Source organism: Myripristis murdjan, chromosome 3, assembly GCF_902150065.1.
Source record: "Myripristis murdjan chromosome 3, fMyrMur1.1, whole genome shotgun sequence".
NCBI classification, from domain to species: Eukaryota; Metazoa; Chordata; class Actinopteri; order Holocentriformes; family Holocentridae; genus Myripristis; species Myripristis murdjan.
In genome coordinates this window covers 37,367,684-37,393,461 of record NC_043982.1, presented here as the reverse complement: position 1 = coordinate 37,393,461, position 25,778 = coordinate 37,367,684, and the positions used below count along the sequence as shown (strand labels likewise).

Sequence of the window (25,778 nt, the reverse complement as noted above, 5' to 3'; positions counted from 1 at the left end):
ACTGCATCCACCTGTCAATCTCCTGCTCCATTTTACGCCCAACAACAAGACAGCAACACCGAGATACTTGAACTCCTCCACTTGAGGCAGTAACTCACTCCAAACAAGGAGGGACAAGCCACCTTTTTCCTTCAGAGCACCATGGCCTCAGACTCTGACTGCTTCACACTCACAGCTCCAATACGCCAACAGGACCACATCATCTGCAAAAAGCAGAGATAATTTCACAACTGCTGCCACTAATCACAACAAAGGTGAGGCCTGCTGTGCCCAAAATAACAAAAAATCAACTTAAAACCCTTCATGTCTACGTAAATTATTCATTTTCTTAATATGGTCGATCAGAGCTGCCACCAGTGGCCAGGAGACATCCACAGATCCTCAAGTGGAAATGATGATACCAGTGCAACTTACATTAATTTGGTTGCAGCACTGAGATGCTTTTGGGAAAGTGAATATTTCGGCCAATGGGGTTCAGAGTCAAAATGAGAATAGCTTAATTTTCTCTGTCATTTCCTAGGAGCGTCTAGGATGATGCCAAATAAGAGCAGAATAACGCATCAGTAGCGACGGGATAAAAATGCAAATGCCCATCAATGCAAAACACTAAGCAGAATGTTACAGAAGGTAGATTTCCTCTGTCTTTAAAATCTGTGCAAGGGAGGATTTGCTTTATTTTATCTTTGGGGTTGAAGTTGCTCAAAATGTTGCTGCTCTTGTCACCTGGATGTGGAAGTTGAAAAAAAAAATGATATCAATCCTCACAAACTAGAGCCTCGCCTCCAATACTCCAACACTACTCTGCCTCTGGAATGCACGCTAGTGTGTGTGTGTGTGTGTGTGTGTGTTGGGACAATGCTGAACTCTGTGCAATGTGAGGGCAATGAGGCCAGTGTAGTTTGAGGAGAGAGTGGGGGATAGCGAGAGAAAGAGAGAGAGAGAGAGAGAGAGAGAGAGAGAGAGAGAGAGAGAGAGAGAGAGAGAGACCGCATGAGTCTTTATGAATGCCTACAGTGTCTAGCTACAACCTGCTATTGTGGTCTAACTTTCTATATAAGACCTGTTGGCTAGACAGCACATGCACGCACAGACACACACACACACACACACACACACACACACACACACACACACGCTCTCTGTGTACAATTGCAGGTCTAGCTGGACTCCTGCGGTTCCCTCACACTGTCATCAGTCAAGTTTAAGAGCCTGCAGACACAAGCACCTCCCCCAACACACACACAGCTGGACAAAGCTGCCATTGAGCCCCACAGTAGCGGCCTTTTAGACCGAGTTATAGTTACTGTAGTGATAATTCTGCCTCTTAAATCAGCCTACAGTGGCCTCGCTGCTTTCAAACACATCTCGCATGGAGGGAATTGGTTTCCAGGTCAAAACGTTGTGTTTAATTACTGATTTTTGGCAGCTGAGACCGACCTTGCCATTATCCCTTTTGCTCATTTTGGCCGGTGTTTTCTAGTAAAATAATCAGGCATCACAAGAGCAGACAAAAACAATCAGAACAGGTTCACTCAGCCAACTCTGTCTCCTAAAAAAATATGTTCCCGTACAAGTAAACTGCATTCTTAATTATGTTTAGGGGGAAATGTATTTTAGTCATGGGTTATGTTTTTTTTTTTTATGTACCACAAATACATTTTTAATCAGTATACCTTGTGTATCATGTCAGGCAGCTTAGGCAGTTTTGCTACCTTTATTACCAAAACTACTTGGTTAAGGTTAGGAAAAGGTTAAGTTTCAGGGTAAAAACTGCTTTGTTTTGGTAAAATAATGTGACTTGAGTGAAAGTCAGTTGTTTGACACATCCACAGCCCCACCTGCCTCCTTGTGTGGACTTCAGACTAAGGGACTACAAACATTCAACAATGAAAGTGCAGTTTAGTTAGGACACAGGGCTACACACAAAAATGAATACAGAAAAATACAAAAATTTCTCTCCTTTGAGTCAGCATGACAATGAAGAGTTTGGCCCTTAAAAACATCGCATGCCCTCTCTGTGGTCAGACACTGAAGAAACCGCTGATCTACACCTCCAGAACAAAATAACATCCTGGCTGTGACAGACAGGAAGAAAATGTACAGTACATTTGCATGGGTGTATGTTTGTGTGTGCGTGTCTGCGATGACATTTTTAGATCCCAAGGACAGTGTGTTTCCTCCCTTGCTTTCTATTGTTCCTGCGATGCCAGCTGTCCTTGGGGAACGGTCCAACCAAACTCCAGAGCAGCGGCCAATAAAAAGGGCAGGACGGAGAGGCCCAAGGCTGACAGGAACTGCCGTCGTCTTTCCGGCATTTCTATGAAAATATGAAGTATAGCTCGCCCACTGCTTCTGGATGCTTCAGGAGCAGGAATGGGCAACCGCGTTTTATGGAGGGCCGGGAGGAGTCAGAGGTTTTCTTTCCTGCTGCAGCTGATTTCACTGAGGAGTTCTGTTAAATGTTTAAATGTTTATTATTGAGGTTGTAGTTTACAGAGCTCTTGCACTGGACTACATTACACTGAGAGGTGTTTCTATTTTTTTGTCTTCCCTATTTATATACAGTAAGGGGGACAGAATAGTGAAAACAGCTGTCAACAAAATGCAGTCCAGTATAACAGCAGCACTAACTATGAGCTCAATGCCAAACATAGAAGTGAATGAACACCTCTATTACTGTGACAACAAGAAAACCTGAGCGTTATAGGCAGCAGAGAAGGAAACGTTATGGCAGAACAGCTGGATTGGATTGGATTAGATTGTACAGGTGGACCTAATAAAGTGGACACTGAGTGCACATGTATTCAGGCCAAATGACTTTGCTGCCATCTGCAGGTGTGTTTATGTAACACCAAGGCTATCAGTAGAGTTTGTCCAAGCTTTTGTGATTTTGTGTCCTCACCAGTAGCAGTTTTAGGCGGCACGAGCGCCAAAAAAAAAATAAAAAATAAAAATAAAATAAAAAATCATCAGCGCTGCAAATCAGTTTTCTATTAGGCTACCGTATTCATCCGAATATAAGACGATATTTTTTCCATTGAAAATGCCCTGAAAAAACGCCCTCGTCTAATGTTTGGGGTCTAAGCAAATACACATGTATTGTAGGCTACTTGCATATGTAAACCAGTAGGTAGGCTCACCTGATGCCGCGATTACCGTCGAATGGCCGCATTGCGCAGTCAATAATTAACCATGTTGTCTGTGTCATTGTCTGTTGTGCTGCTGCAGCCGCGTATGAACAAAAGTTGATTTATAATGAAAAGTATCTATGGCAGTATGTGTGCGCCGCTCACCTGTCAGATCCGGGGTAGTTACACGGAAGGGCGCAAGGCAGTAATTTCGCCTAGGGCGTCAACATGGGCAGAACCGCCACTGGTCCTCACTTAATAGGCAGGGGCACCGCCAGGAATTTTGGGCCCCATAAAAAAAACCTAAAACATATATTTAGCCTACTCGATGATGGTTTAATAATTTTATATTATATTTATATTTGGGACCCCTGTCAGGCAAGGGCCCTTGAAATTGTCCTAAATTTCCCCCCATATACGGCACCCCTGCTTATAGGGAGAGCAAAAGTGTTCTCCATAACTGAACTGTTACAGCCTGCCAAGAGATAATGGCCCAACCACGACACCAAAATGTATGAAGGCCGCCACAAACAGAACCAAAGACTGGGAAGAACCTCAGTCAACCTCACAATGGGCCGTGCAAATCCAGTTCTTCCCCCTAAACTAGCAAAAAGGAAAAAATAACTACACTGAACCAGGAAAATCTCCAGCGCAAACTAAAAAAAAAAAAAAAAAAAAAAAAAAAAAAAATTACAATAACAAAACCCAACACACAAAAATCATGCTGGGAAAAAAATAAGGAGAGAACTTCATTCCTTTAACCCAGCCACACGTAACACTAACTACAATTACACGGCCAAACAGCTGACCAAAAATGACTTTTTTCAGTACCGGACTACTTTAACAGGACTGACACTGATGGTAACAGAACAAAGTACAGCTGTTCAAAATGGTTTGTCATCCATTAGACTATGAAAAGGCTGTGATAGAAGAAGAGGGGTGGTGTGGGCGGGGTGGGACTAAGGTCATCTTATAATGGGACACAATATACTTTTATGTATTTGTGCTGGAGGACTTTATTTACGAAAAAAGAAAGAATGATTCCCTGATCCTACCCACTGGATGGACTTTCATTAACACACATGGCTTCTGGTCATTGACCTTTCCTCTGGAACTCATGAGTTTTTTCTTTTGGGGATTTGAATGCACCTGTAGCTTTTTACCTTTGCACATCTTCAGTGTGACGTGTGCTGTGATCAGGGCGACACTGTAAAACAGAGCTTGTGTTCATATGGCCCTCATAAATAATGGTGATGATGATGATGAGCATGTATAGCTCTTTACAGAGGTTCAGTGGATTACACTAGCTCCAAACTATTGTCCAAATTTGGGCTTTAGTTTAGAAACAAAAAGGGTGAGGTCACAACAGAACAACAGCCGCTTCTTTTACACAGCCTGTGCCAGTGATTTCCAAACTGTGGGTCCAGGCCCTTGGGTGGGACGCCCCAGCTTGGAGATGGGTGGGTCATGGGACGGCCTTAAGAACACCTACCTCAAGATGTTTTTCAGTGGTTGTCAAAAACACTGGTTATTATGTATTCATACATAAAGGTCACAGATGGGCTGAATCTTTGGTTACCAATCACGACAACTGGCATTAATTCAGCATCCAGGTTCATCCACTTCTACCAAATTAGATCTGTTTATTCGGCTGATTACACAAGATATAAGGGAACAATTTATTCACTGTTTGCCTGTTCTGTTGAGTGTGGTCCTATTATTCCCTTCAATAATGCTCCCAGCTGACAAACACAAACCGAGGTGTTCTGCCAGAGTCTGACTGGTTGTCTTTCCTGCTCAGGACCAGAGGCATCATAAAGGTGAACTTTATGGCCAAACAGCTGTTCGGCCATAAAGGTCATACAGGATGAAGTCAACTGTGTTCTCCTCACTGAAATGAATCTCATTTGTTTTATCTGTTATCTCACATTATATTACTTTCATGTTGTTGTTTATTTACTCAGACTCATTTGGTCTCAGCTGTTTTCATCTCTTTTGCATGTGGTTGATTTGTATAAGAAAATCATTTCCTTGGTACTGTACCTCAGTCTCAGTCCATAATAATCTTTATTGATACAGTGCGTCACACGCAAACTAAATAAAATCCAACAAAGCTCACACAGATAAAAAAGGAAGAGGACAAGGAAAAATCAGCTGCAGTTCACACCAAATCTACTGCAATTCACGAGTTCAAAAGTGTTTATAAAAACGGAAGTAAAGGGTTTAAAATATAGACCAAGTATTGGCCTTTCTCTTTTTGAAGAAGACCCACAGTGTGTGAGCAGAAAAACAAAAGCAGTTTCATCAGTTTCTCTCAACAGACTTTTCCCACATAAAGTCTGACAGGAAAATTAAAAACAGAAAACAAAAGTCCAAGGAAAACCAAAAACCAGTAACATGATGAATTAATAATAATGAATAAATGATAATGTGTCTGTGTGTGTGACTTGCATCCAAAATTGATATATTTCTAAAACTGGAAAGTATAATAATGGTTATATCCTAAAATGCCCAGAAACAAAACACATCAAAAGTTTGTCAAACTGCTAAAACATGAATGAAGAAAAAAGCAACTCCTCCACCTTCCAGACCCGAACCAAACCAAAAGAAACAAAAATCAAACTCCACTGAAACTAAAACCAAGCAGATCCCCATGAAAAACATAATTCTGATGTGGAAATATGTTAGAGTGTTGATAAATATTGTGATTTTTCTCTCTGAAGTCATGAGAAACATTTCATCAAGTGAATAATCGCCGAAGTCATTATTTGAGGCGACAACTTTCTTCCTCGTCCATCAGGCTGCGTCCCCCGTCTCCTCTGGACGCCGTCACTCAGGCCTCGCTCAGTCGCTCGTTGCAGCTGAGAGACACAAACAATATTTATCACCATCTTGTTGTTTGTAATGCACTTTTGAGCAAAAAAACAAACAAAAAAAAATAAAAACATACTATCACGACACAAACCTATCAGCAAAACTGGGAAGAAGATCAGCCAGAGCACTAAACTGTCTGCTGCATCTGAGCTCTCATCTGAGGCAGCTCTAAATAACATGGCTGCACAGGATGGCTGCTTTTTGTTCACTGCTGTGTCCAGCCAACTAAACATAGAGAGTTAATCCATAATCCTGTCTAATTTACTTTTAAAACCATTCCAAAAAAGAGAAAAACAAACATTGGAGCAACATCAGCATAGAAATCAAAGGAAAACACACTGAAACATACCTCATCTTCCCCTCCATCATTTTCCTAGAGCTCTTGCTGTGTCCTCGTGATTTATAAAGGTTTATTTAAGGGTTTGCAATTCAATGAAAGCAAATAACCAAATATTAAGAAAGCAAAGAACTTTCAAACATCCTTACCAGTTGCAACAGAGCGGCTTCAAGATCCACTGCGGTTCCTCATCAGCTGAAGTAAAAGGGGTTTAATATTTTTAAAACAGACATCTCATCCAGTAAGGTGTGACACATTAAGGCCAGTGAACAGAGGGGTTTTGTGAATACTGAATTGAGAATTGTAGACTTAATTGTCAATCACAACTCACCAGCACAGACAAAGTATTTTCTGTCATTGCAACGCGATGTCTTCCATTTGCCATTCGTTGTAGCCACACAATTATGTTTGTTTATTCCATCTGGCCTCTCTGTGTTCCAGTTATTGAATGACATGGCGCTCCCGTCTGACCACTTCCACCCATCTCTGAACAGGCCGATCCACACGGCCTCCTCATGGTCGCTGACCAAAGAGAAAATCTCCTCGTTCTCAGATTGGTTCCTCACGCTGGCCAGGTCTGTGTAGTTCTGCCTGCAGTGGCTCTGAGCCTCCGTCCAGTTCTTGTGTTCTCTCACCAGGATGAATCTGGACTGGCCTTGGGCTTTTACATCACCTGAAAATATATATACATATATTTTTAGCTTAAGACACAATGCAGTATTTTCAGGAAATAGGAGGTAGGAAATAGGAGTGAAGACTGCACAAAGACACAACGATTTGAAGTTATTCCTTATTATTAGTAGTAGTAGTAGTAATAGTAGTAGTAGTTGTAGTAGTAGTAGTAGTAGTAGTAGTTGTAGTAGTAGCAGTTGTAGTAGTATCAGTTGTAGTAGTATTATTATTAGTAGTAGTAGTTGTAGTAGTAGGAGTTGCAGTAGTAGTAGTAGTAGGAGTTGTAGTAGTAGTAGTAGTTGTAGTAGTATTAGTTGTAGTAGTATTAGTATTAGTAGTAGTAGTTGTAGTAGTAGTAGTTGTAGTAGTAGCAGTTGTAGTAGTATCAGTTGTAGTAGTATTATTATTATTAGTAGTAGTTGTAGTAGTAGGAGTTGCAGTAGTAGTAGTAGTAGGAGTTGTAGTAGTAGTAGTAGTTGTAGTAGTATTAGTTGTAGTAGTATTAGTATTAGAGGTAGTAGTTGTAGTAGTAGGAGTTGTAGTAGTAGCAGTAGTAGTAGTAGTGTTATTCTCACCATTGTAGCAGATGAAATACCACTTATCATAGCAATGATAATCCAGCCATTTTTTGTCCTTCAACACGGCACAGTTTTCATTCTGGTAGTTATCGGGTTGGCCTTCCTCCCACATCCTGAACTCAGCTTCTCCTTCACCATAGTAAGTCTTATTTTCCAGAGACCACCTCCACCTGCGGTGCAGCCCTATCCACACGTCATCATGATCATGTTCGGTCAAAAGACGGTGCAGTGCGTTCACTTCCTCCTTACTGGCTACGGTGGCCAGATCTTTGTGATGCTGCCTGCAGTGGCTCCGGGCTTCACGCCAGGTCTTTTCCTCTTCAACAAGGTGGTACTGACGAGGAAAACATGAGGGGAGGGTACACAGCCCTGCAACCACAACCAAAACATGTCATTCAGCACATTTAGTCAACTCAGCTTGTACAGTGACTTGTGAATACTGACTAAATGCAGGGTCAGGGTCTATGTGAAATGTATTACCTGAATGTGGAAGTGTTGTTGCTTAAATTAAGGCCTGGTGTGTTTCACATATTTAGGAAGCTCACAAACATTAAAAATCATACACAGGATACAAAAGTGAAGACAAGGTGTTGACCATCTGCTTGTTTTCTGTGGCCACATCAGATTTCCTTTGTACAACGACTCCTTCATGAAGCCATTTCAAAGCAAATTCAGGATGGAACATTTTTTTTTTTTTTTTGACAGTCACTCACAGTGAGTGAGAGAACAGGGGCTCCCAGAAAGGCCAAAAAATATAAATACAAAATTCACAAAAAAAAAAAAAAAAAAAAAAAAAGGTGGGAGAATATGTGAATGCAAAAGTGAAATATACAGTTTTACTGATGACAAATTTGATTTAAACATTTGTTTTGGCCTCCTGACATTCTCATCTTTGAAATGCACTTAGTTCTGTATTGTTTAACTGTTTGTTTCATTTATTACCTGTGCTACATGTGGTATTCCTATGTCTAGTTCTCTATTTGAATTATTAGTCCACAATTTATTTGTTGGCTATCAGAAATATTGCTGAGAGTGCTTAATTATTGTGAGTAAACATTAAACTTTTGCATTGACATGGTTTCCCTAAATATGACTATAAATTTGCACCAACCTGACATGATCACGATGATGAATGCCTTCCCTCCCATGATGTGCGACCCTGCAGCTCTTGTGCACTTTGCTGTCAGCAGAATAAGGAGAAACCTGATGAGTGGGATTGCTTAATTATTTTCATTTCTTTTTAAGTAGCATTTTTTAAAGCTACATAGCCTGTGCAATATTTGAGGAATTTATCCTGATGAGCTCATTTGTTTAAAACATTTCAGTGTTACAACCTGCATCGAAATATCAATATCTATCTATATCTATCTATATCTATAGATTAAATAGAAATGAATAAATAAATGTGGGGTATAATAAAATAAATATTTAGTGCTGGTTGCACGAAATAGGCAGGCCTGTGCAGATGCGCTGACATTTCCCACCACGTCCCTCAGAGGCTACAGATGGGGCTCGTGTTTAAAATCAGCCCTCGTCACTTTCTGTCAGACATGTCGACCAGGAGACATGAAATGGTTAAGGTCTGGGCGGGTTTGGGGACGGGAGGCTGGCTGACGCAGAGCTTCACAGGCTGATTTTTTTTTTTTTTTCAGATGGCTAGAGGAGTTGATTCAATCCAAGGGAAAGCTGCCTTACAGAAACAGATGATTATATCCCACCTTCCCTAAATTCCCTTCGGGGATCAATAAAGTATTTCTGATTCTGATCTGATAAGAACCAGCATGTAACCTATACCAGCACATAGTCTGCTATACTAACATTAATGCCTGATCGTGTTTAAACTAAAATCAGATATGCAAGTGAAACAGTGCAAAAAGCAAGCATAGTTTAACACACATGAAGTTTTGATTTGTTGTTGTTGTTCTCTGTTTTTTCCTCTGCTCGCCCAGGTGTGTGTGCTCGGGTGCGTGGATGGGGGGGCTTGGCTGAATGTAATTTAAAAAATGGAAATATTACTATGTACTGTGTGCTGATGAAAAAAGCAAAACAAAACCCATATTCATAAAGGTGTTTTTGTGATTTTGGAGAGGTCTGTGTAAATGTGTCATCACCGGTTTGCAAAGTCACTGCTTGATCTACAACCCCGAGTGTTTTGATGTTTTATGTGAACATCTTATGAAAGGTGACAAACAACCTCAGAATGTCAAAATAGTTACACATTATCCATACCATACTTAGAAGTCCTGTTCCAATTTTCAGATCAAATTTATTTTAATATGAAAAGTTACCCATCACCTCACCACCAGAGTCACAACCCTGGTTAAAACCGATTCTCCTTATTAGCTGAGACAGATAATTGTTCAAATAAACGACATCTTACCTTTCTTGTGTAAAATACATAAACGCAGTCTGTCACTCAGCCTTCGCGTCACCCCTCAAAGTGTCAGTGTCAGTGTGGTGAATGTCTGATCAGTGCTCTCCTCTAACATTCAACAGGTTTCCTCGCACATCCCTCTTTAACAGACATCAAGTGTTTACATGAGATTGCATGTAAATGCCTCCCACCCCTCCGAGTGCTCTTTGTTCCTCTGCATGACACACACCTCCTGATCATTCCAGGAAAGAGGCACTCGGTCATCACAGCATATTTGTTTTCCTGAAAAAAGGCGGCTCTCTTCGATGTAATGAAAGCACAAAGCAACCATATTATTCAAATACTGTGACAAAGACAGTGTGTGCACACTGCAAACATACAGAATATACACAGCGGCAACACTGACGCCAGGCTGATTTGTCACTGTTTTATGTTGTGCACATCACACACCCTGCGTTCCAAATCGCATACTTATACTTTTTACTTTTAGTAGGTACTGCAGCTGCCCTTACAAAGTATGTAGTTAAGTATGAAATATGCATGCATATGCTTCTTCTTCTTCTTCTTCTTGGGTTTTATTGGCAGTTGGCAAACATTGAATAGTAGCATTACCGCCACCTACTGGTTTGGAGTGTGGCTCAGTATGACTACCTCCCCATACAATTAAATAAAAATAAATAAATAAATAAAATAAAGTAAATAAAGTTATATCCTCCTAATTAAATCACTTCTTCTCAAAAACTCAAACATAAACTCATAACTCTTATTCCCTGACTGTTGTTGTAATATTGTCCTGATGTCAAATGGCATTTTATTGTCTTTAAGCTGTTTAATCCATTTTTGCCTGTTTACTTCATACCCCTGACAATGTATCATTACATGTTCTATGGTTTCTTGTTGCCCACATTTCCCACATTCCCCTGTATTGTGTTTTCCCATTTTTGCTAATGTGTTATTAAGTGCAGTATGTCCAAACCTAAGTCTTGATATTATTGTTTCCTCTCTTCGGTTCCGTCTTGTAGCTCTCATTCCTCCCACTTCCCTTTGTATTGTGTAAAACCAACGCCCTGTCCTGTCTTCCTCCCATTGCTTTTGCCATCTACTCCTCAGTCTTTGTTTAATTATATTCTTGATTTCTGATTTACTAATATTAATTTCCAATTCAATATTTCTGCTTTTTGTTGCTTCTTTCGCAGCCTTATCTGCCTCCTCATTCCCTTTCACCCCAATGTGCGCCGGTACCCACAAAAATACCACTGTAATCCCCATCATTTGTATTCTGTATAGTGTTTGTTGTATCTCGATCAAAATGTCTGACCTGCTGTGTGACTGACTGTTTTGTAAACTGGTTAGTGCTGAACTTGAATCTGAACAAATCACTGTTCTCAGTGGCCTTATTTCTTCCACCCACTGCATTGCTAATAATATTGCCAACATTTCCCCTGTGTACACAGACACTTCCCCACTGATCCTTTTCCCTACTGTGACGTGAAACTCTGGGACAATAAACGCTACTCCTGTCTTGACTGAATTCTTTGATGCATCTGTATATACCTTAACGTAATTACTATAACCTTCTATGTATATCTGAATGGTCTGAAAATTATAAACACCCTTTCTGTCCTTGCTTTGTGTTAGTAGAGTGAAATCCACTGTGGCATTTGGCAATATCCAAGGTGGTATAGCTGGCAATGGTACTGTCTGACTCACGTTTAAATGTGCTATTTCAATTTCTTTTGTTTTCTGATTCATTACCCAACCAAAGCTTTTACTGTCCCTTTTTTCCTTTTCCCAGCATGGTTCTAGAGTGAGTTTTGTTGGATGTTCTTTACTGTGACCCTTTAAGTTGACCCAATACACCAATGATATCTGCAACCTCCTCATATCTAATGGTAATTCTCCCATTTCTACCTGTAATGCTGCTGTTGAAGTTGTTTTAATTGCACCTGTACATAGTCTCAATGCTTGGTATTGAATATTATCCAGCTTTTTTAATGTTGTATTTGCTGCTGATCCATACACAACACATCCATAATCTAAAACAGATCTAATCAATCCACAATAAATGGCCTTTAGTGCGCTTCTATCTGCCCCCCATTCAGTTCCTACCAAGCACCTCATCACATTTAACACTTTTTTACATTTATCCACCACCTTTTGAATATGTACTGCCCATGTGATTCTCTCATCAAACCATATTCCTAAAAACTTAAATTGCTTCACTCTCTCCAGTTCTTGATTGTACAATTTTAGTTTTATTGCTTTATCAATTCTTTTCCTTGTAAAAAACATCATCTTTGTTTTATCCACTGAAAATTTAAATCCCCATTTATATGACCACTCCTCTATTTTTGTGATTGCATTTTGCATATTTTTAACAATGAATTCTAAATTTCTTCCCCTTTTCCAAATTGCCCCATCATCCGCAAAAAGAGATACCCCCATTTCATTTTCTAAACTGATAAATACATCATTTATCATTATAGAAAACAATAATGGACTTATTATACTCCCTTGAGGCGTTCCGTTTTCAATATACATTTTCCCTGAGTACCTTTTCCCTATTCTTACTTGTATACATCTTTCAAATAAGAAATTCTTAATCCATCTATATATACGCCCTTTGATACCTAATTTCCACAGTTTTATTAATAATCCCTCTCCCCACATCATGTCATATGCCTTCTCTACATCGAAGAACACAGCCACTACACTTTCTCTATTTATCTGTGCCTTTCTCACCTCATATTCTAAACTTACAGCTGGATCCATAGTGTTTCTTCCTTTTCTAAAACCACTCTGATATTTGGTTATATACCCTTTACTTTCTACATAATATGTTAACCTGTCATTTATCATTTTCTCCATTACTTTACAGATGTTAGATGTTAAAGCAATAGGTCGATAATTCCCTGGATTTGTGCAGTCTTTCCCTGGTTTGCGTATTGGAACTACCACCGCCTCTTTCCAACTTTTTGGCAATTTCCCACCCTCCCACACTTTATTATATAATTCCAATAAAATTTCCTTGGATGATTCACTGAGATGTTCCAACATTATATAACAAATCTGGTCTTTTCCTGGTGCTGACATCTTGGTTTTGTTGAGAGCGCGGTTTAGTTCTGTCTTTGAAAATGTCTCATTTAATAAATCATTGGGATCTTCTTCAAACTGTATCAACTCTTCATTCTCTACTATTGTGGTTTCCCTCCCTCTTCTCCCTCCACTCCTTCACTATCATATTTTTCTAATTCCACACCTAATACAGCGCTAATAGGATAGTGATCACTGCCAACAGTCGTTTCTTTTATCACTTTCCATGTACACACACCTGCCAATGAATCTGACACAATTGTAAGATCTATCGCCGATTCCAAACCTGTTCTCATATTAATTCTTGTCCCACTCCCATCTTTTAAACATACTAGATTTTTACTCTCCATTAACTCCTCTATCACCATACCATTCTCATCATTACAGCTACCCCATAATGTACTGTGGGCATTAAAATCCCCACACCATATCACTTTCCCCTCTAAATGCCCAGCTAGTTCATCCAATAACTCCACTGATAACCTTTTACATGGGTTGTAAAAGTTTACTATTTTAATATTACCTTCCTTTGTCCAAATTTCAACTATTATGTATTCTAACAGTGTTCCTTTCCTCAAAACTTGGTATTGTATTCCTTGTTTCACAAATATTGCACATCCTCCTCCACTGCCCTCTCCTCTATCTCTGCGAATATTATCATATCCTTTAATTACAAATTCTAATGATGGTTTAAGCCAGGTTTCCTGAACACATATTATTTCTGGTTTCTTTTCCAAATCTTTAATGAATCCTTTAAATTCTTGACCGTTTGCTAGGAGACTTCTTGCGTTCCACTGTATAATAATCAGTTTGCTTTCTCACTTGAGCCTCCTGGTTTTCCTTCTGTTTCAAGTCTTTTGTTAATTTGTTCCCAAGACATCCCTTTCATACCCAAAAACTTTTCAGCACCCCTCACAATTATTTTAACCTTCTCTGTTTTGTGTTTAACTTGATCTGTGCAATTAATAACATAGGCCATGAACAGAATTAATTTGTCGACTGGCAGTTCTATATTGGTCTTCTCTGTTCGATCTTCCTCTACTCTAGGACCTGGGTTCATTGTGTCACCCCTTCCCTTTTGTCCTTGTACCCTCTTCACTGCTTCTGCATAGCTTATGTTGTTAGTCACTTTGACTTGCTCAACTTCAACAGCCCTTTTCCTCACTTCACAGCCACCAAACGTAGCCCTGTGTTGCCCACCACAATTGCAACATTTATTTTGTGCATCCTCTTTGCACTCCTCCATTCTATGCTCACCTCCACATTTGGGGCACCTCTGCTTCCCTCTACACACCACTGCAATATGTCCATATCTCTGGCATTTGTAGCATCGAAGTGGCGGCGGAACATATGGCCTAACTGGAAAGCTCATACACTCTATTTTGATTTTTCCTGGAAGCACTGATCCCTGAAACTCCAGAAGAACAGACAAACTGTCCACCCTTTCCCCATCAAGTGTTTTCTGCAGTCTCTTTGCTCTACTTACCTCGCCCCCCACAATACTCCTTTTAATCCTATCCAAATCTTCATCCACCGGAATCCCTGTTATTACTCCTCTTACCACTTTATTCTCTCCCAGAATAACTTCTTTCACTAATTACCTTCTTGCAAACACTTTCCATTGCCAAGGCCCTTTTCTTCTGATCCTCCGATCCACAAATAATCAACAGGTTTCCATCCCTGAGAGTCTTAGCCGTCTCCACCTCTCCTAATTTCTTTCTCAATTCCCTAGACAGCACTACCGGACTCAGATTAACACGCTTATCTTCCTCTCTGAATTAAGGATTATTTTGAATTCCTCCCTTACCAGTTTTTTCCGAGCACCTCTCCTGTCTTCCTCTGAACTATTCCCGTCCCGGTTTCTTTTACTATTTTGGTTAATTCCCTCACACCTGCCTCTTCCTCGCCTTCCTCCACTAGAAACTAGAGACCATTCATCAAACTCCATTTCATCATCATCATCATCCACTTCCACCCCCTGATTCGCCATCCTGATCCAGTCACAAACCAGTTTATGTCAACCGCCTCGTCCAGAATCCAGAAATCGTCGTCAGCAAAACAGTCCGTGTCCTTACAATCCGTACCAAACAATTTTTCGCAGTCTCACCAAACAATCTCCAACTCTCCCCTGCATGCATATGCATACTATTGGGACACACTACATACATCGTCCCTGAAGTCCGGCCCTCTCGCTCACTTCCGCCGCCGTCTGTAGCGGCAAATTTGAATGTTGTCAAAATGCCGGTGCTGTTTCATACTGCGCTGTCCTCTGTCATATTTATTATCTTCTGTCTTCCTGTCACTTCTGCTGTCACTGAGCGAGTTTTGTGCGATATGTGTGTTTTGTTGTCGTCCGTATGTAGGCGTGGCCTGTACACGCAACTCAGTCAGTGTGACGTAACGTCCGCTGCACAAAGGATTGTGGGTCAGAATGGCCAGAGCAGCATGCTGAAATCCATACTGCGAAATCTGACCGGATATAGTAGAACATCCTGGTACTCTTGGCATACTGCATCTGACGTACTATGTATTGGGACACACTAAATCTTTTTTTTCCCTACTAAATAGTATGATAGTATGAGTATTGGAACGCAGGGACAGTGTCCTTGCTCTTTTCTGGCTGTAGGTTAACGTCACATGACCCTTATCAACCCGAATGGCCCAATCCCAATGTCCACCCTCACACACTCACTGACTTTGAGGCGCGCTCCCGCTAAATCCGTGAGGGTTTAGGGTTGTCCCATTGACAAATCATGAAGTGCGTGAGGGATCTCTCACGGGCTTTTTGAACCCTTAATGCACCCTTTCCGGAAGTGGGCATCTCTGCAGATTTAGCGTAATGGAATTACCCACAGTTCATTGCATTGTGACGTATGACATGAATCTCCTGGGGAAACCAGCTGGCGGCCGCTATAAAAGCGAAGTGAAACGAGCGAATTTGTAAACAATCCAATCCAATCCACTTTATTTATAAAGCACAATTTTAACAGACACAAGGTTTTCCGAAGTGCTGCACGACAAGATAAAACACCACAAGATAACACAATAGAAGCAGAATAAAAAAGTAAAATACACAATAGGATAACACGATAAAATAAGATAAGATCAAATAAAATAAGATAAAATAATAATAATAATAAGAAAAGATAATACAAAATAATAAAATAAAATAATACAATTATAATTTAAATAGAATAAAATAATGTAAAATGCACTGCCCGCACAGCCTAAAAAGAAAAAAAAACATGCACACATAAAATCATAAATCATAAATCCTACATGGTATCAAAAAAAAAAAAAAAAAAACATGGAGGGGGCAATCAGCAGTGACACCGCAAAAAAGAAGAAGTTCTCATGTGAGTATAATATTTTATATAAGATGGACTTCAGAAACGAAGGAAATAAGCAGATAGGCAATGCATATTTGTTTTTTATCTCTTGGCAAGCTCATCAATGCCTTTTGTGGGAGTAGATCATTTTTTAATGCTGTTTTTACGACTCTTCAAAAATACCAACCAAAAAACGTAAAATAAAAAGTCCCAAAGCTGCGATTGTGAGAAACACGATGCATCGCTGGTGACAACCAAACAAAGGGCTGTCCCATTCCCTTTTTATTGTACTTCAGCCCTTTGCAGCCTCACGCACTCAGTCACTTTCCAGGTGCAGCTACTTAAGTCAGTGAGGGCTCAGGGCTTCAGCCAGTGTGGCAGTATGTGTTGTGCCAGCTGCATTTGTTGGTGTCCAGATTGCCTGGCTCATTGGCCAATCGCTGGGGGTCAACTTAGTATAAAGCAGAGGGGTTTACCATCTTGACGCCATTTGCTCTTTGACGCCCACCGCGCCTCACTTCCTGTTTGCCTCGCTGCAGGGTCGCACCTGTGCTGCTCTCGCTCAGGTATGTTTGTAGCTGCCGATTTCGTCGTGGTTTGCTCAGTATTTTACGTCGCTGTTATTTATTTGACACTCTTGCCTTCTAGGTCCATCCGTGCTGGGTCCCCTCGTTCATCTGGCATGAGTGTGCGCGCACTGCTTTTCTGGTTGGTCGTTTGGTTTGTGTGTGTGCGCATGTGTTAGTATGTTAGTGTTTGTTTATGATGTCTAGCATGTGTTAATGTCCGCTTTTATTATAGATGCCGCCTGGGATGACGGACTGGTGCCGCTGTTTTTAACAACTAAATGACTGCCGCAATTACTGCTGCTTTGCTTTGCTTTGCTGAAGCTGCTTTGCTGAAGTTGCTTTACTGAACCTGCTTTACTGACCTGCCGTACAGAAAAGTTGCTGGCTTTTCTGCAGTCACTCCGCTTCAAGTGCTACTGTCTGATCTCGCTGGGCTGTGCTCCGCTTCAAGTGCTACTGTCTCATACTGCGTGGCTGTGCTTTGGGTGCGCACTAGAGTCGGCGTGTGACTGCGCCCGCTCCGCCTGTTCCCTTTGGCGGTGGTTCGCTCTGGCACTATGGCCGTTTTCCACCGCTGGGTCACCTTGTCGTGAAGCTCCTTCCCAGAGGCACTGGTTTAACGTGGACTGACTGTGTGACTAAGGGATTTATTTTATGATTTTCTTTTGTGTATAGTTGTTTCCTTTGTAAATATATGTGACTGTTTTGGGGATTTATTTTCTGATTTTCTTTTGTGTATAGTTTTCCTTTTTATGATTGCTTTGTTTCTTGTTTTCAATTATTTGAATTAATTTGCAATTTTGTTCTGTGTATATATTTTGTGTTAAGTTTTTGTTTTGCTTTATTAGTATAGGTCATATTGATTTGTGTGCATCCCCTCCTAATTTTGGTTCTCTTGTCCTTCAGCAGCTGAGGGCCGACAGTGGACTGATGTGGTCGGGTGGTGGTGTCCCTCCCTGGCTTGCTGTGCTGTCACCTCCCCAGTTTGAGTGTCCACCTGAAGTGTGTGTGTCGTTGCTGAGCTGTGCACGTGAGTGGGGTGACTCCTCTGGGCTTCCTCCCCTGTCCTCCCTGGTCAGTCACACTGGTAGGGCCTAAACCCTGAAAGGACCCCCCCCCCCCCTTTCTTTTTGAGTTATTTTCTTTTTATTTTGAATAGTTTTTTTTTGCTTGTTTCTCTTTATCCACTGACATATTTTATTGTGCAAAACTCTTAACTTGTAATAAAGAAATTATTTTGTATGGAACCACGTCTCGTGCTTCATCAGTATAACGAACTTGTGTGCCTACTCTGTCACTGGTGTTAACAGAGGTCATCTCAATTCTCCAGATGCAATTCCTGGGGTGGCGTTGTCGAATTTTGATTTGGGATGAAAGATCTATAGTTATAACTTCAATGATTAATTGACATACCAGTACTGGTTTACAATACCTCTTGCTGCCACACGAGTATGAGAACAAAAATTCAGTTCAGACATGAGACAAAAAGAGATGTAGGCTACTTCAGATCATCAAGCCCTACCACAAAATAAATATGTACAGTGTTTTTTTAAAAAAAAATTAGCTCATTGAAGGAGCATATAACACAATAATAAAGATTCACACATGACATTCTTTTCTTCAGGTTGGCTGACTGTTTCAAATGGATTGGTTTTTTGAAAAGCCATTCATTTGAAAGAGTGGCTGTAAAGTGCATGCACACAGCACTGGAGCTGTGAGTATTAAAATTATACGCAGTAATCTGCCGACTCCCAGCCAACAAACACAAACCAAGGTGCTCTGCCGGAGTCTGACAAGTTGTCTTTCCTGCTCAGGACCAGAGGCATCATAAAGGTGAACTTTATGGCCATAAAGGTTATACAGGATGAAGTCAACTGTGTTCTCCTCACCGAAATGAATCTCATTGTTTATTTACTCAGACTCATTTGGTCTCAGCTGTTTTCATCTCTTTTGCATGTGGTTGATTTGTATAAGAAAATAATTTCCTTGGTACTGTACCACAGTCTGGCTTTCACTGTAATTTCCATAATAATCTTTATTGATATAGTGTATCACACACAAACTAAATAAAATCCAACAAAGCTCACACAGATAAAAAAGGAAGAGGACAAGGAAAAATCAGCTGCAGTTCTCAACAGACTTTTCCCACAAAGTCTGACAGGAAAATTAAAAACAGAAAACAAAAATCCAAGGAAAACCAAAAACCAGTATCATGATGAATTAATAATAATGAATAAATGAGTGTGTGTGTGTGTGACTTGCATCCAAAATCAATACATTTCTAAAACTGAAAAGTATAATATGGTTATATCCTAAAATGCCCAGAAACAAAACACATCAAAAGTTTGACTGCTAAAACATGAATGAAGAAAAAAGCAACTCCTCCACCTTCCAGACCCGAACCAAACCAAAAGAAACAAAAATCAAACTCCACTGAAACTAAAACCAAGCAGATCCCCATGAAAAACATAATTCTGATGTGGAAATATGTTAGAGTGTTGATAAATATTGTGATTTTTCTCTCTGAAGTCATGAGAAACATTTCATCAAGTGAATAATCGCCGAAGTCATTATTTGAGGCGACAACTTTCCTCCTCGTCCATCAGGCTGCGTCCCCCGTCTCCTCTGGACGGCGTCACTCAGGCCTCGCTCAGTCACTCGTTGCAGCTGAGAGACACAAACAATATTTATCACCACCTCATTGTTTATAATGCACTTTTGAGCAAAAAAAAAAACAAAAAAAACAACAACATACTATTACGACACAAACTTATCAGCAAAACTGGGAAGAAGATCAGCCAGAGCACTAAACTGTCTGCTGCATGTTATCTGAGCAGTAGAAGAAGAAACCTGGTGGCTCCTGGCCCCTCAGCCTCTGGAGCTGCTGTGGCCTAATTCAGCAGAAGCTGCAGGGCATGATGGGAGGAGCTTGGTGGCCAGCTGCCTTCCCTCTGACCTCCAGGCTGGGTTAGCATGTGGGCCCTCTCCCTCCACAGAGCAGGGACGCTACGATCAGATTCTGATTGGCTAAAGACTCGATGGCCTGTCGTAATTTCACCGCCCGTCTGAGTTAGGCCTTCATGTCTCATCTGAGGCAGCTCTAAATGACATGGCTGCACAGGATGGCTGCTTTTTGTTCACTGCTGTGTCCAGCCAGCTAAACATAGAGAGGTAATCCATAATCCTGTCTAATTTACTTTTAAAACCTTTCCAAAAAAAGAGAACACCGAACATTGAAGCAACATCAGCATAGAAATCAAAGGAAAACGCACTGAAAAATACCTCATCTTCCCCTCCATCATTTTCCTAGAGCTCTTGCTGTGTCCTTGTGATTTATAAAGGTTTATTTAAGGGTTTGCAATTCAATGAAAGCAAATAACCAAATATTAAGAAAGCAAATAACCTTCAAACAGCTTACCAGCTGGAACAGAGCGGCTTTAAGATCGATTGGGTAGTCGGCTGTGGTTCCTCATCAGCTGAAGTAAAAGGGGTTTAATATTTTTAAAACAGACATCTCATTCAGTAAGGTGTGACACATTAAGGCCAGTGAACAGAGGGGTTTTGGAAATAATGAATTGAGAAAAACACTTAATTGTTGATCACAACTCACCAGCACCGTAGCAGACAAAGTATTTTCTGTCACTGCAAGGCGACGTCTTCCATTTGCCATTCGTTGTAGCCACACAGTTCTGTGTGTTTATTCCATCTGGCCTCTCTGTGTTCCAGTTAGTGAATGACATGGCGCTCCCGTCTGACCACTTCAAGTCTCTGAACAGGCCGATCCACACGGCCTCCTCATGGTCGCTGACCAAAGAGAAAATCTCCTCGTTCTCAGATTGGTTCCTCACGCTGGCCAGGTCTGTGTAGTGCTGCCTGCAGTGGCTCTGAGCCTCCGTCCAGGTCTTGTGTTCTCTCACCAGGATGAATCTGGGCTGGCCTCGGGCTTTTACATCACCTGAAAATATATATACATATATTTTTTAGCTTAAGTCGCAATGGAGTATTTTCAGGAATAATCTAATACTCAACAGTGAGCATGGATGAATATCTGCAACACTGTGCTAGTGTGCTTTTGAAAGCAAGCAACTAAAACCAGCTGCTGCACGGCCAGCAGCCTCTGGAGGGAAACTGGACGGCACCGACTGAGGGGCCAAATAAGATCATGAAATAATCACTCTTAAAATATTCACTTGAACCAGTAGTTGGTTGATTTGTTCTTTGCAAACAAGTAGAAAAAAGAGGTTAAAAATAACTCATTTTAGTTTGCAAGGCAGCTGGCTTTTACTGATTGGAACACAGAGCAGATCAGATTGTTGTCAACGAGAAAACAAACGCTATACGGGGGCGAAGACTCAGGTAAAACCTTTTTCAATTAATCTTTTCCCAGAAAGCCTTTAGTCTGGACTCATCCAGTGCTGATGAGAGCCTCATTCAAGCAAGTTCACAAAGATTCAAACAGTAAACATAGAGTGAAGACTGCACAAAGACATGAAGTTATTCATTATTATTGTTAGTAGTAGTAGTCATGGTCGTAGTAGTAGTAGTTGTAGAAGTAGTAGTTGTAGTAGTAGTAGTAGTAGTAGTAGTAGTGGTGGTGTTGTTATTCTCACCATTGTAGCAGATGAAATAACGTTTATAATTGCAACGATGATCCCACCATTTTTCATCCTTCAACACGGCACAGTATTCATTCTTGTAGTTATCGGGTTGGCCTTCCTTCCACATCCTGAACTCAGCTTCTCCTTCACCATAGTAAGTCTTATTTTCCAGAGACCACCTCCACCCGCCGTGCAGCCCTATCCACACCTCATGCTGATTATGTTTGGCCAAAACATCATTCAGTGCGTCCACTTCCTCCTTACTGGCTACGGTGGCCAGATCTTTGTGATACTGCCTGCAGTGGCTCCGGGCTTCACTCCAGGTCTTATTCTCTTCAACAAGGTGGTACTGACGAGGAAAACATGAGGGGAGGGTACACAGCCCTGCGACCACAACCAAAACATGTCATTCAGCACATTTAGTCAACTCAGCTTGTACAGTGACTTGTGAATACTGACTAAATGCAGGGTCAGGGTCTATGTGAAATGTATTACCTGAATGTGGAAATGTTGTTGCTTAAATTAAGGCCTGGTGTGTTTCACATATTCAGGAAGCTCACAAACATTAAAAATCATACACAGGATACAAAAGTGAAGACGGCCACATCAGATTTCCTTTGTACAACGACTCCTTCATTTAAAAGCAAATTCAGGATGGAGCTTTTTTTTTTTTTTTTTTTTTTTTTTGGACAGTCACTCACAGTGAGTGAGAGAACAGGGGCTCCCAGAAAGGCCAAAAAATATAAATAAAAATTTCACCAAAAAAAGTTGGAAGAATATTTGAATGCTAAAGTGAAATATACAGTTTTACTAATGACAAATTTGATTTAAACAGCTTCATTTGTTTTGGCCTCCTGACATCCTCATCTTTGAAATGCACTTAATTCTGTATTGTTTATCTGTTTGTTTTATTTATTACCTGTGCTACATGTGGTATTCCTATGTCTACTTCTCTATTTGGATTATTAGCCCACAATTTATTTGTTGGCTATCAGAAATATTGCTGAGAGTGCTTAATTATTGTGAGTAAACATTAAACTTTTGCATTGACATGGTTTCCCTAAATATGACTATAAATTTGCACCAACCTGACATGATCACGATGATGAATGCCTTCCCTCCCATGATGTGCGACCCTGCAGCTCTTGTGCACTTTGCTGTCAGCAGAATAAGGAGAAACCTGATGAGTGGGACTGCTTAATTATTTTCATTTTTTTTTTTAAAGTAGCATTTTTTAAAGCTACATAGCCTGTGCAATATTTGAGGAATTTATCCTGATGAGCTCATTTGTTTAAAACATTTCAGTGTTACAACCTGCATCGAAATATCAATATCTATCTATATCTATCTATATCTATAGATTAAATAAAAATTAATAAATAAATGTGGGGGATAATAAAATAAATATTTAGTGCTGGTTGCACAAAATAGGCAGGCCTGTGCAGATGCGCTGACATTTCCCACCACATCCCTCAGAGGCTACAGATGGGGCTCGTGTTTAAAATCAGCCCTCGTCACTTTCTGTCAGACATTTCGACCAGGAGAAATGAAATGGTTAAAGGTCTGGGGGGGTTTGGGGACGGGAGGCTGTCTGACGCAGAGCTTCATGGGCTGATTTTTTTTTTTTTTTTTCAGATGGCTAGAGGAGTTGATTCAATCCAAGGGAAAGCTGCCTTACAGAAACAGATGATTATATCCCACCTTCCCTAAATTCCCTTCGGGGATCAATAAAGTATTTCTGATTCTGATCTGATAAGAACCAGCATGTAACCTATACCAGTACATAGTTTGCTATACTAACATTAATGCCTGTTCGTGTTTAAACTAAAATCAGATATGCAAGTGAAACAGTGCAAAAGGCAAGCATAGTTTAACACACATGAAGTTTTGATTTGTTGTTGTTGTTCTCTGTTCTTTCCTCTGCTCCCCCAGGTGTGTGTGCTCGGGTGTGTGGATGGGGGGGGGGGGGGGGGGGGGGGGGGCTTGGCTGAATGTCATTTAAAAAATGGAAATATTACTATGTACTGTGTGCTGATGAAAAAAAGCAAAACAAAACCCATATTCATAAAGGTGTTTTTGTGATTTTGCAGAAGTCTGTGTAAATGCGTCTCCACCAACTAAAGCCACAAAAACATCACAGCCGGCCTCCCACTTGCAGCCCCTCATCACCGGTTTGCAAAGTCACTGCTTGATCTACAACCCCGAGTGTTTTGATGTTTTATGTGAACATCTTATGAAAGGTGACAAACAACCTCAGAATGGCAAAATAGTTACACATTATTCATACCATACTTAGAAATCCTGTTCCAATTTTCAGATCAAATTTATTTTAATATGAAAAGTTACCCATCACCTCACCACCAGAGTCATAACCCTGGTTAAAACAGATTCTCCTTATTAGCTGAGACAGATAACTGTTCAAATAATCGCCGTCTTACCTTTCTTGTGTAAAATACAGAAACGCAGTCTGTCACTCGGCCTTCGCGTCACTCCTCAAAGTGTCAGCGTCAGTGTGGTGAATGTCTGATCAGTGCTCTCCTCTAACATCCAACAGGTTTCCGCGCACATCCCTCTTTAACAGACATCGAGTGTTTACATGAGATTGCATGTAAATGCCTCCCACCCCTCTGACTGCTCTTTCTTCCTCTGCGTGACACACACCTCCTGATCATTCCAGGAAAGAGACACTTGGTCATCACAGCATATTTGTTTTCCTGAAAAAAGGCGGCTCTCTTCGATGTAATGAAAGCACAAAGCAACCATATTATTCAAATACTGTGACAAAGACAGTGTGTGCACACTGCAAACATACAGAATAGCCTATACACAGCGGCAACACTGACGCCAGGCTGATTTGTCACTGTTTTATGTTCATATTCATTATCAATACAGTAGCACATTACTCAAAGTGATACCATCTACAGGAGCAACTCTCCGAGTCCCGTTAATTTGTTTTTCTCCAGAGGTCGAGGCCTAAATAACACATGAGGTGACGTTCCTCAAAGCAATGGCACTGCTTGTTCAAATACGATTCTTTTACCAAACCTTTGACCTCTAAAAGAGTAGAAAATAAAGTAGTTAATTACGTGTACATCTGCTCATGTTGTGCACATCACAGTGTCCTTGCTCTTTTCTGGCTGTAGGTTAACGTCACATGACCCTTATCAACCCGAATGGCCCAATCCCAATGTCCACCCTCACACACTCTGTAGCGACTATTATAATAAACAAAGAAGTCGCTGAGAGGCTGAGCTTAGGGTGTTTGCTGATTGTCCGACACGCTGTACAAACAAAATATTCGCTGAGATCAAAAAATACGTTTAACGAGTTTTATTAAAGAATTAGAACAACTTATTGTAACGTGCTCAAAGTATAAAAAAAACAATCACAGCGATCAAAAGCAAAAACAGCAGTCAACAAAAAATACGGCCTCTCCCGTCACTCACCCTCTTTCTTTGTTATATCTCCCGCCGTGCCAGTGCCCAGGTGATTATATTAACTAGGAGGTTACCACCCATATCCCTGTGACCCAGTTGCTGTGATATTAACCAACAAAAAATAACAAAATATAATAACCAAAATAACCCAAATTTAAACCACAAAATTACAGTTCACCATACGTTACTTCATGGCTCCTACACACCAGCCCCTAATTATTGTGCTATCACCCAATAATTACCCACATTATGCACAATAGGAGTCATGAAATGAAAATAATCAATCCACATAATCACTTTACATTTCTTGTCTTCTTCCTTCCTCCTGATCCTGTGAAAAGTCATAAGTCAGTAGGGCCAGAGGTTGCCAGCACATAGCCCTGTAGTGATCTGTGATCTTCACAGTCACTGTCAGTCAAAGTGTCAAAGTTTAAGTCAAAGGTCAAAGCAGAGGTCAAGGCATCAATCCACACCAGCCGCTCCACATCCAGCATCAGCTTCCTGTAGCAAACAGACCTTGGTTATAGGCCGATCCAGGCAGCTACTCTTTGTTTTGATGCGCACCTGACGCACAAAGCCTCTTCTGTCCGGAAAAGTTTGCAGGACTCGTCCTATGACCCAGGAGTTACGAGGTGCTGTGTTGTCCGCTATAAGCACCAGATCTCCAGGAACAAGGTTGCGCTTCACTCCTGACCATCTCTGTCTCTCCTGCAATTGAGGTAAGTACTCTTTAACCCATCTCTTCCAGAACAGGTCTGACATGTACTGAACCTGCTTCCATCGCCTGCG

The 25,778-nt window shown here is 40.8% G+C and overlaps 1 protein-coding gene and 2 long non-coding RNA genes across 3 annotated transcripts; 1 reads left to right on the top strand and 2 right to left on the bottom strand.

Moving 5' to 3' along the window:
• Positions 1-5,643: 5,643 nt before the first annotated feature.
• Positions 5,644-24,031, bottom strand: LOC115356275 (C-type mannose receptor 2-like). Its single transcript, XM_030047378.1, has 6 exons — positions 23,991-24,031; positions 22,641-22,709; positions 21,565-21,936; positions 20,565-20,909; positions 6,489-6,534; positions 5,644-5,989 (listed from the first exon to the last, which is right to left on the bottom strand). Exons 2-6 carry the CDS (start codon positions 22,675-22,677, stop codon positions 5,962-5,964), a joined length of 828 nt encoding a protein of 275 aa, XP_029903238.1. The 5' UTR covers positions 22,678-22,709; positions 23,991-24,031; the 3' UTR covers positions 5,644-5,961.
• On the bottom strand, positions 7,896-10,085 carry LOC115356369 (uncharacterized). Its single transcript, XR_003927962.1, has 3 exons — positions 9,970-10,085; positions 8,701-8,769; positions 7,896-7,958 (listed from the first exon to the last, which is right to left on the bottom strand). It is a non-coding gene; the product is annotated as an uncharacterized LOC115356369 (long non-coding RNA).
• Positions 16,885-18,134, top strand: LOC115356379 (uncharacterized). Its single transcript, XR_003927964.1, has 3 exons — positions 16,885-16,951; positions 17,034-17,093; positions 17,187-18,134. It is a non-coding gene; the product is annotated as an uncharacterized LOC115356379 (long non-coding RNA).
• Positions 24,032-25,778: the final 1,747 nt, after the last annotated feature.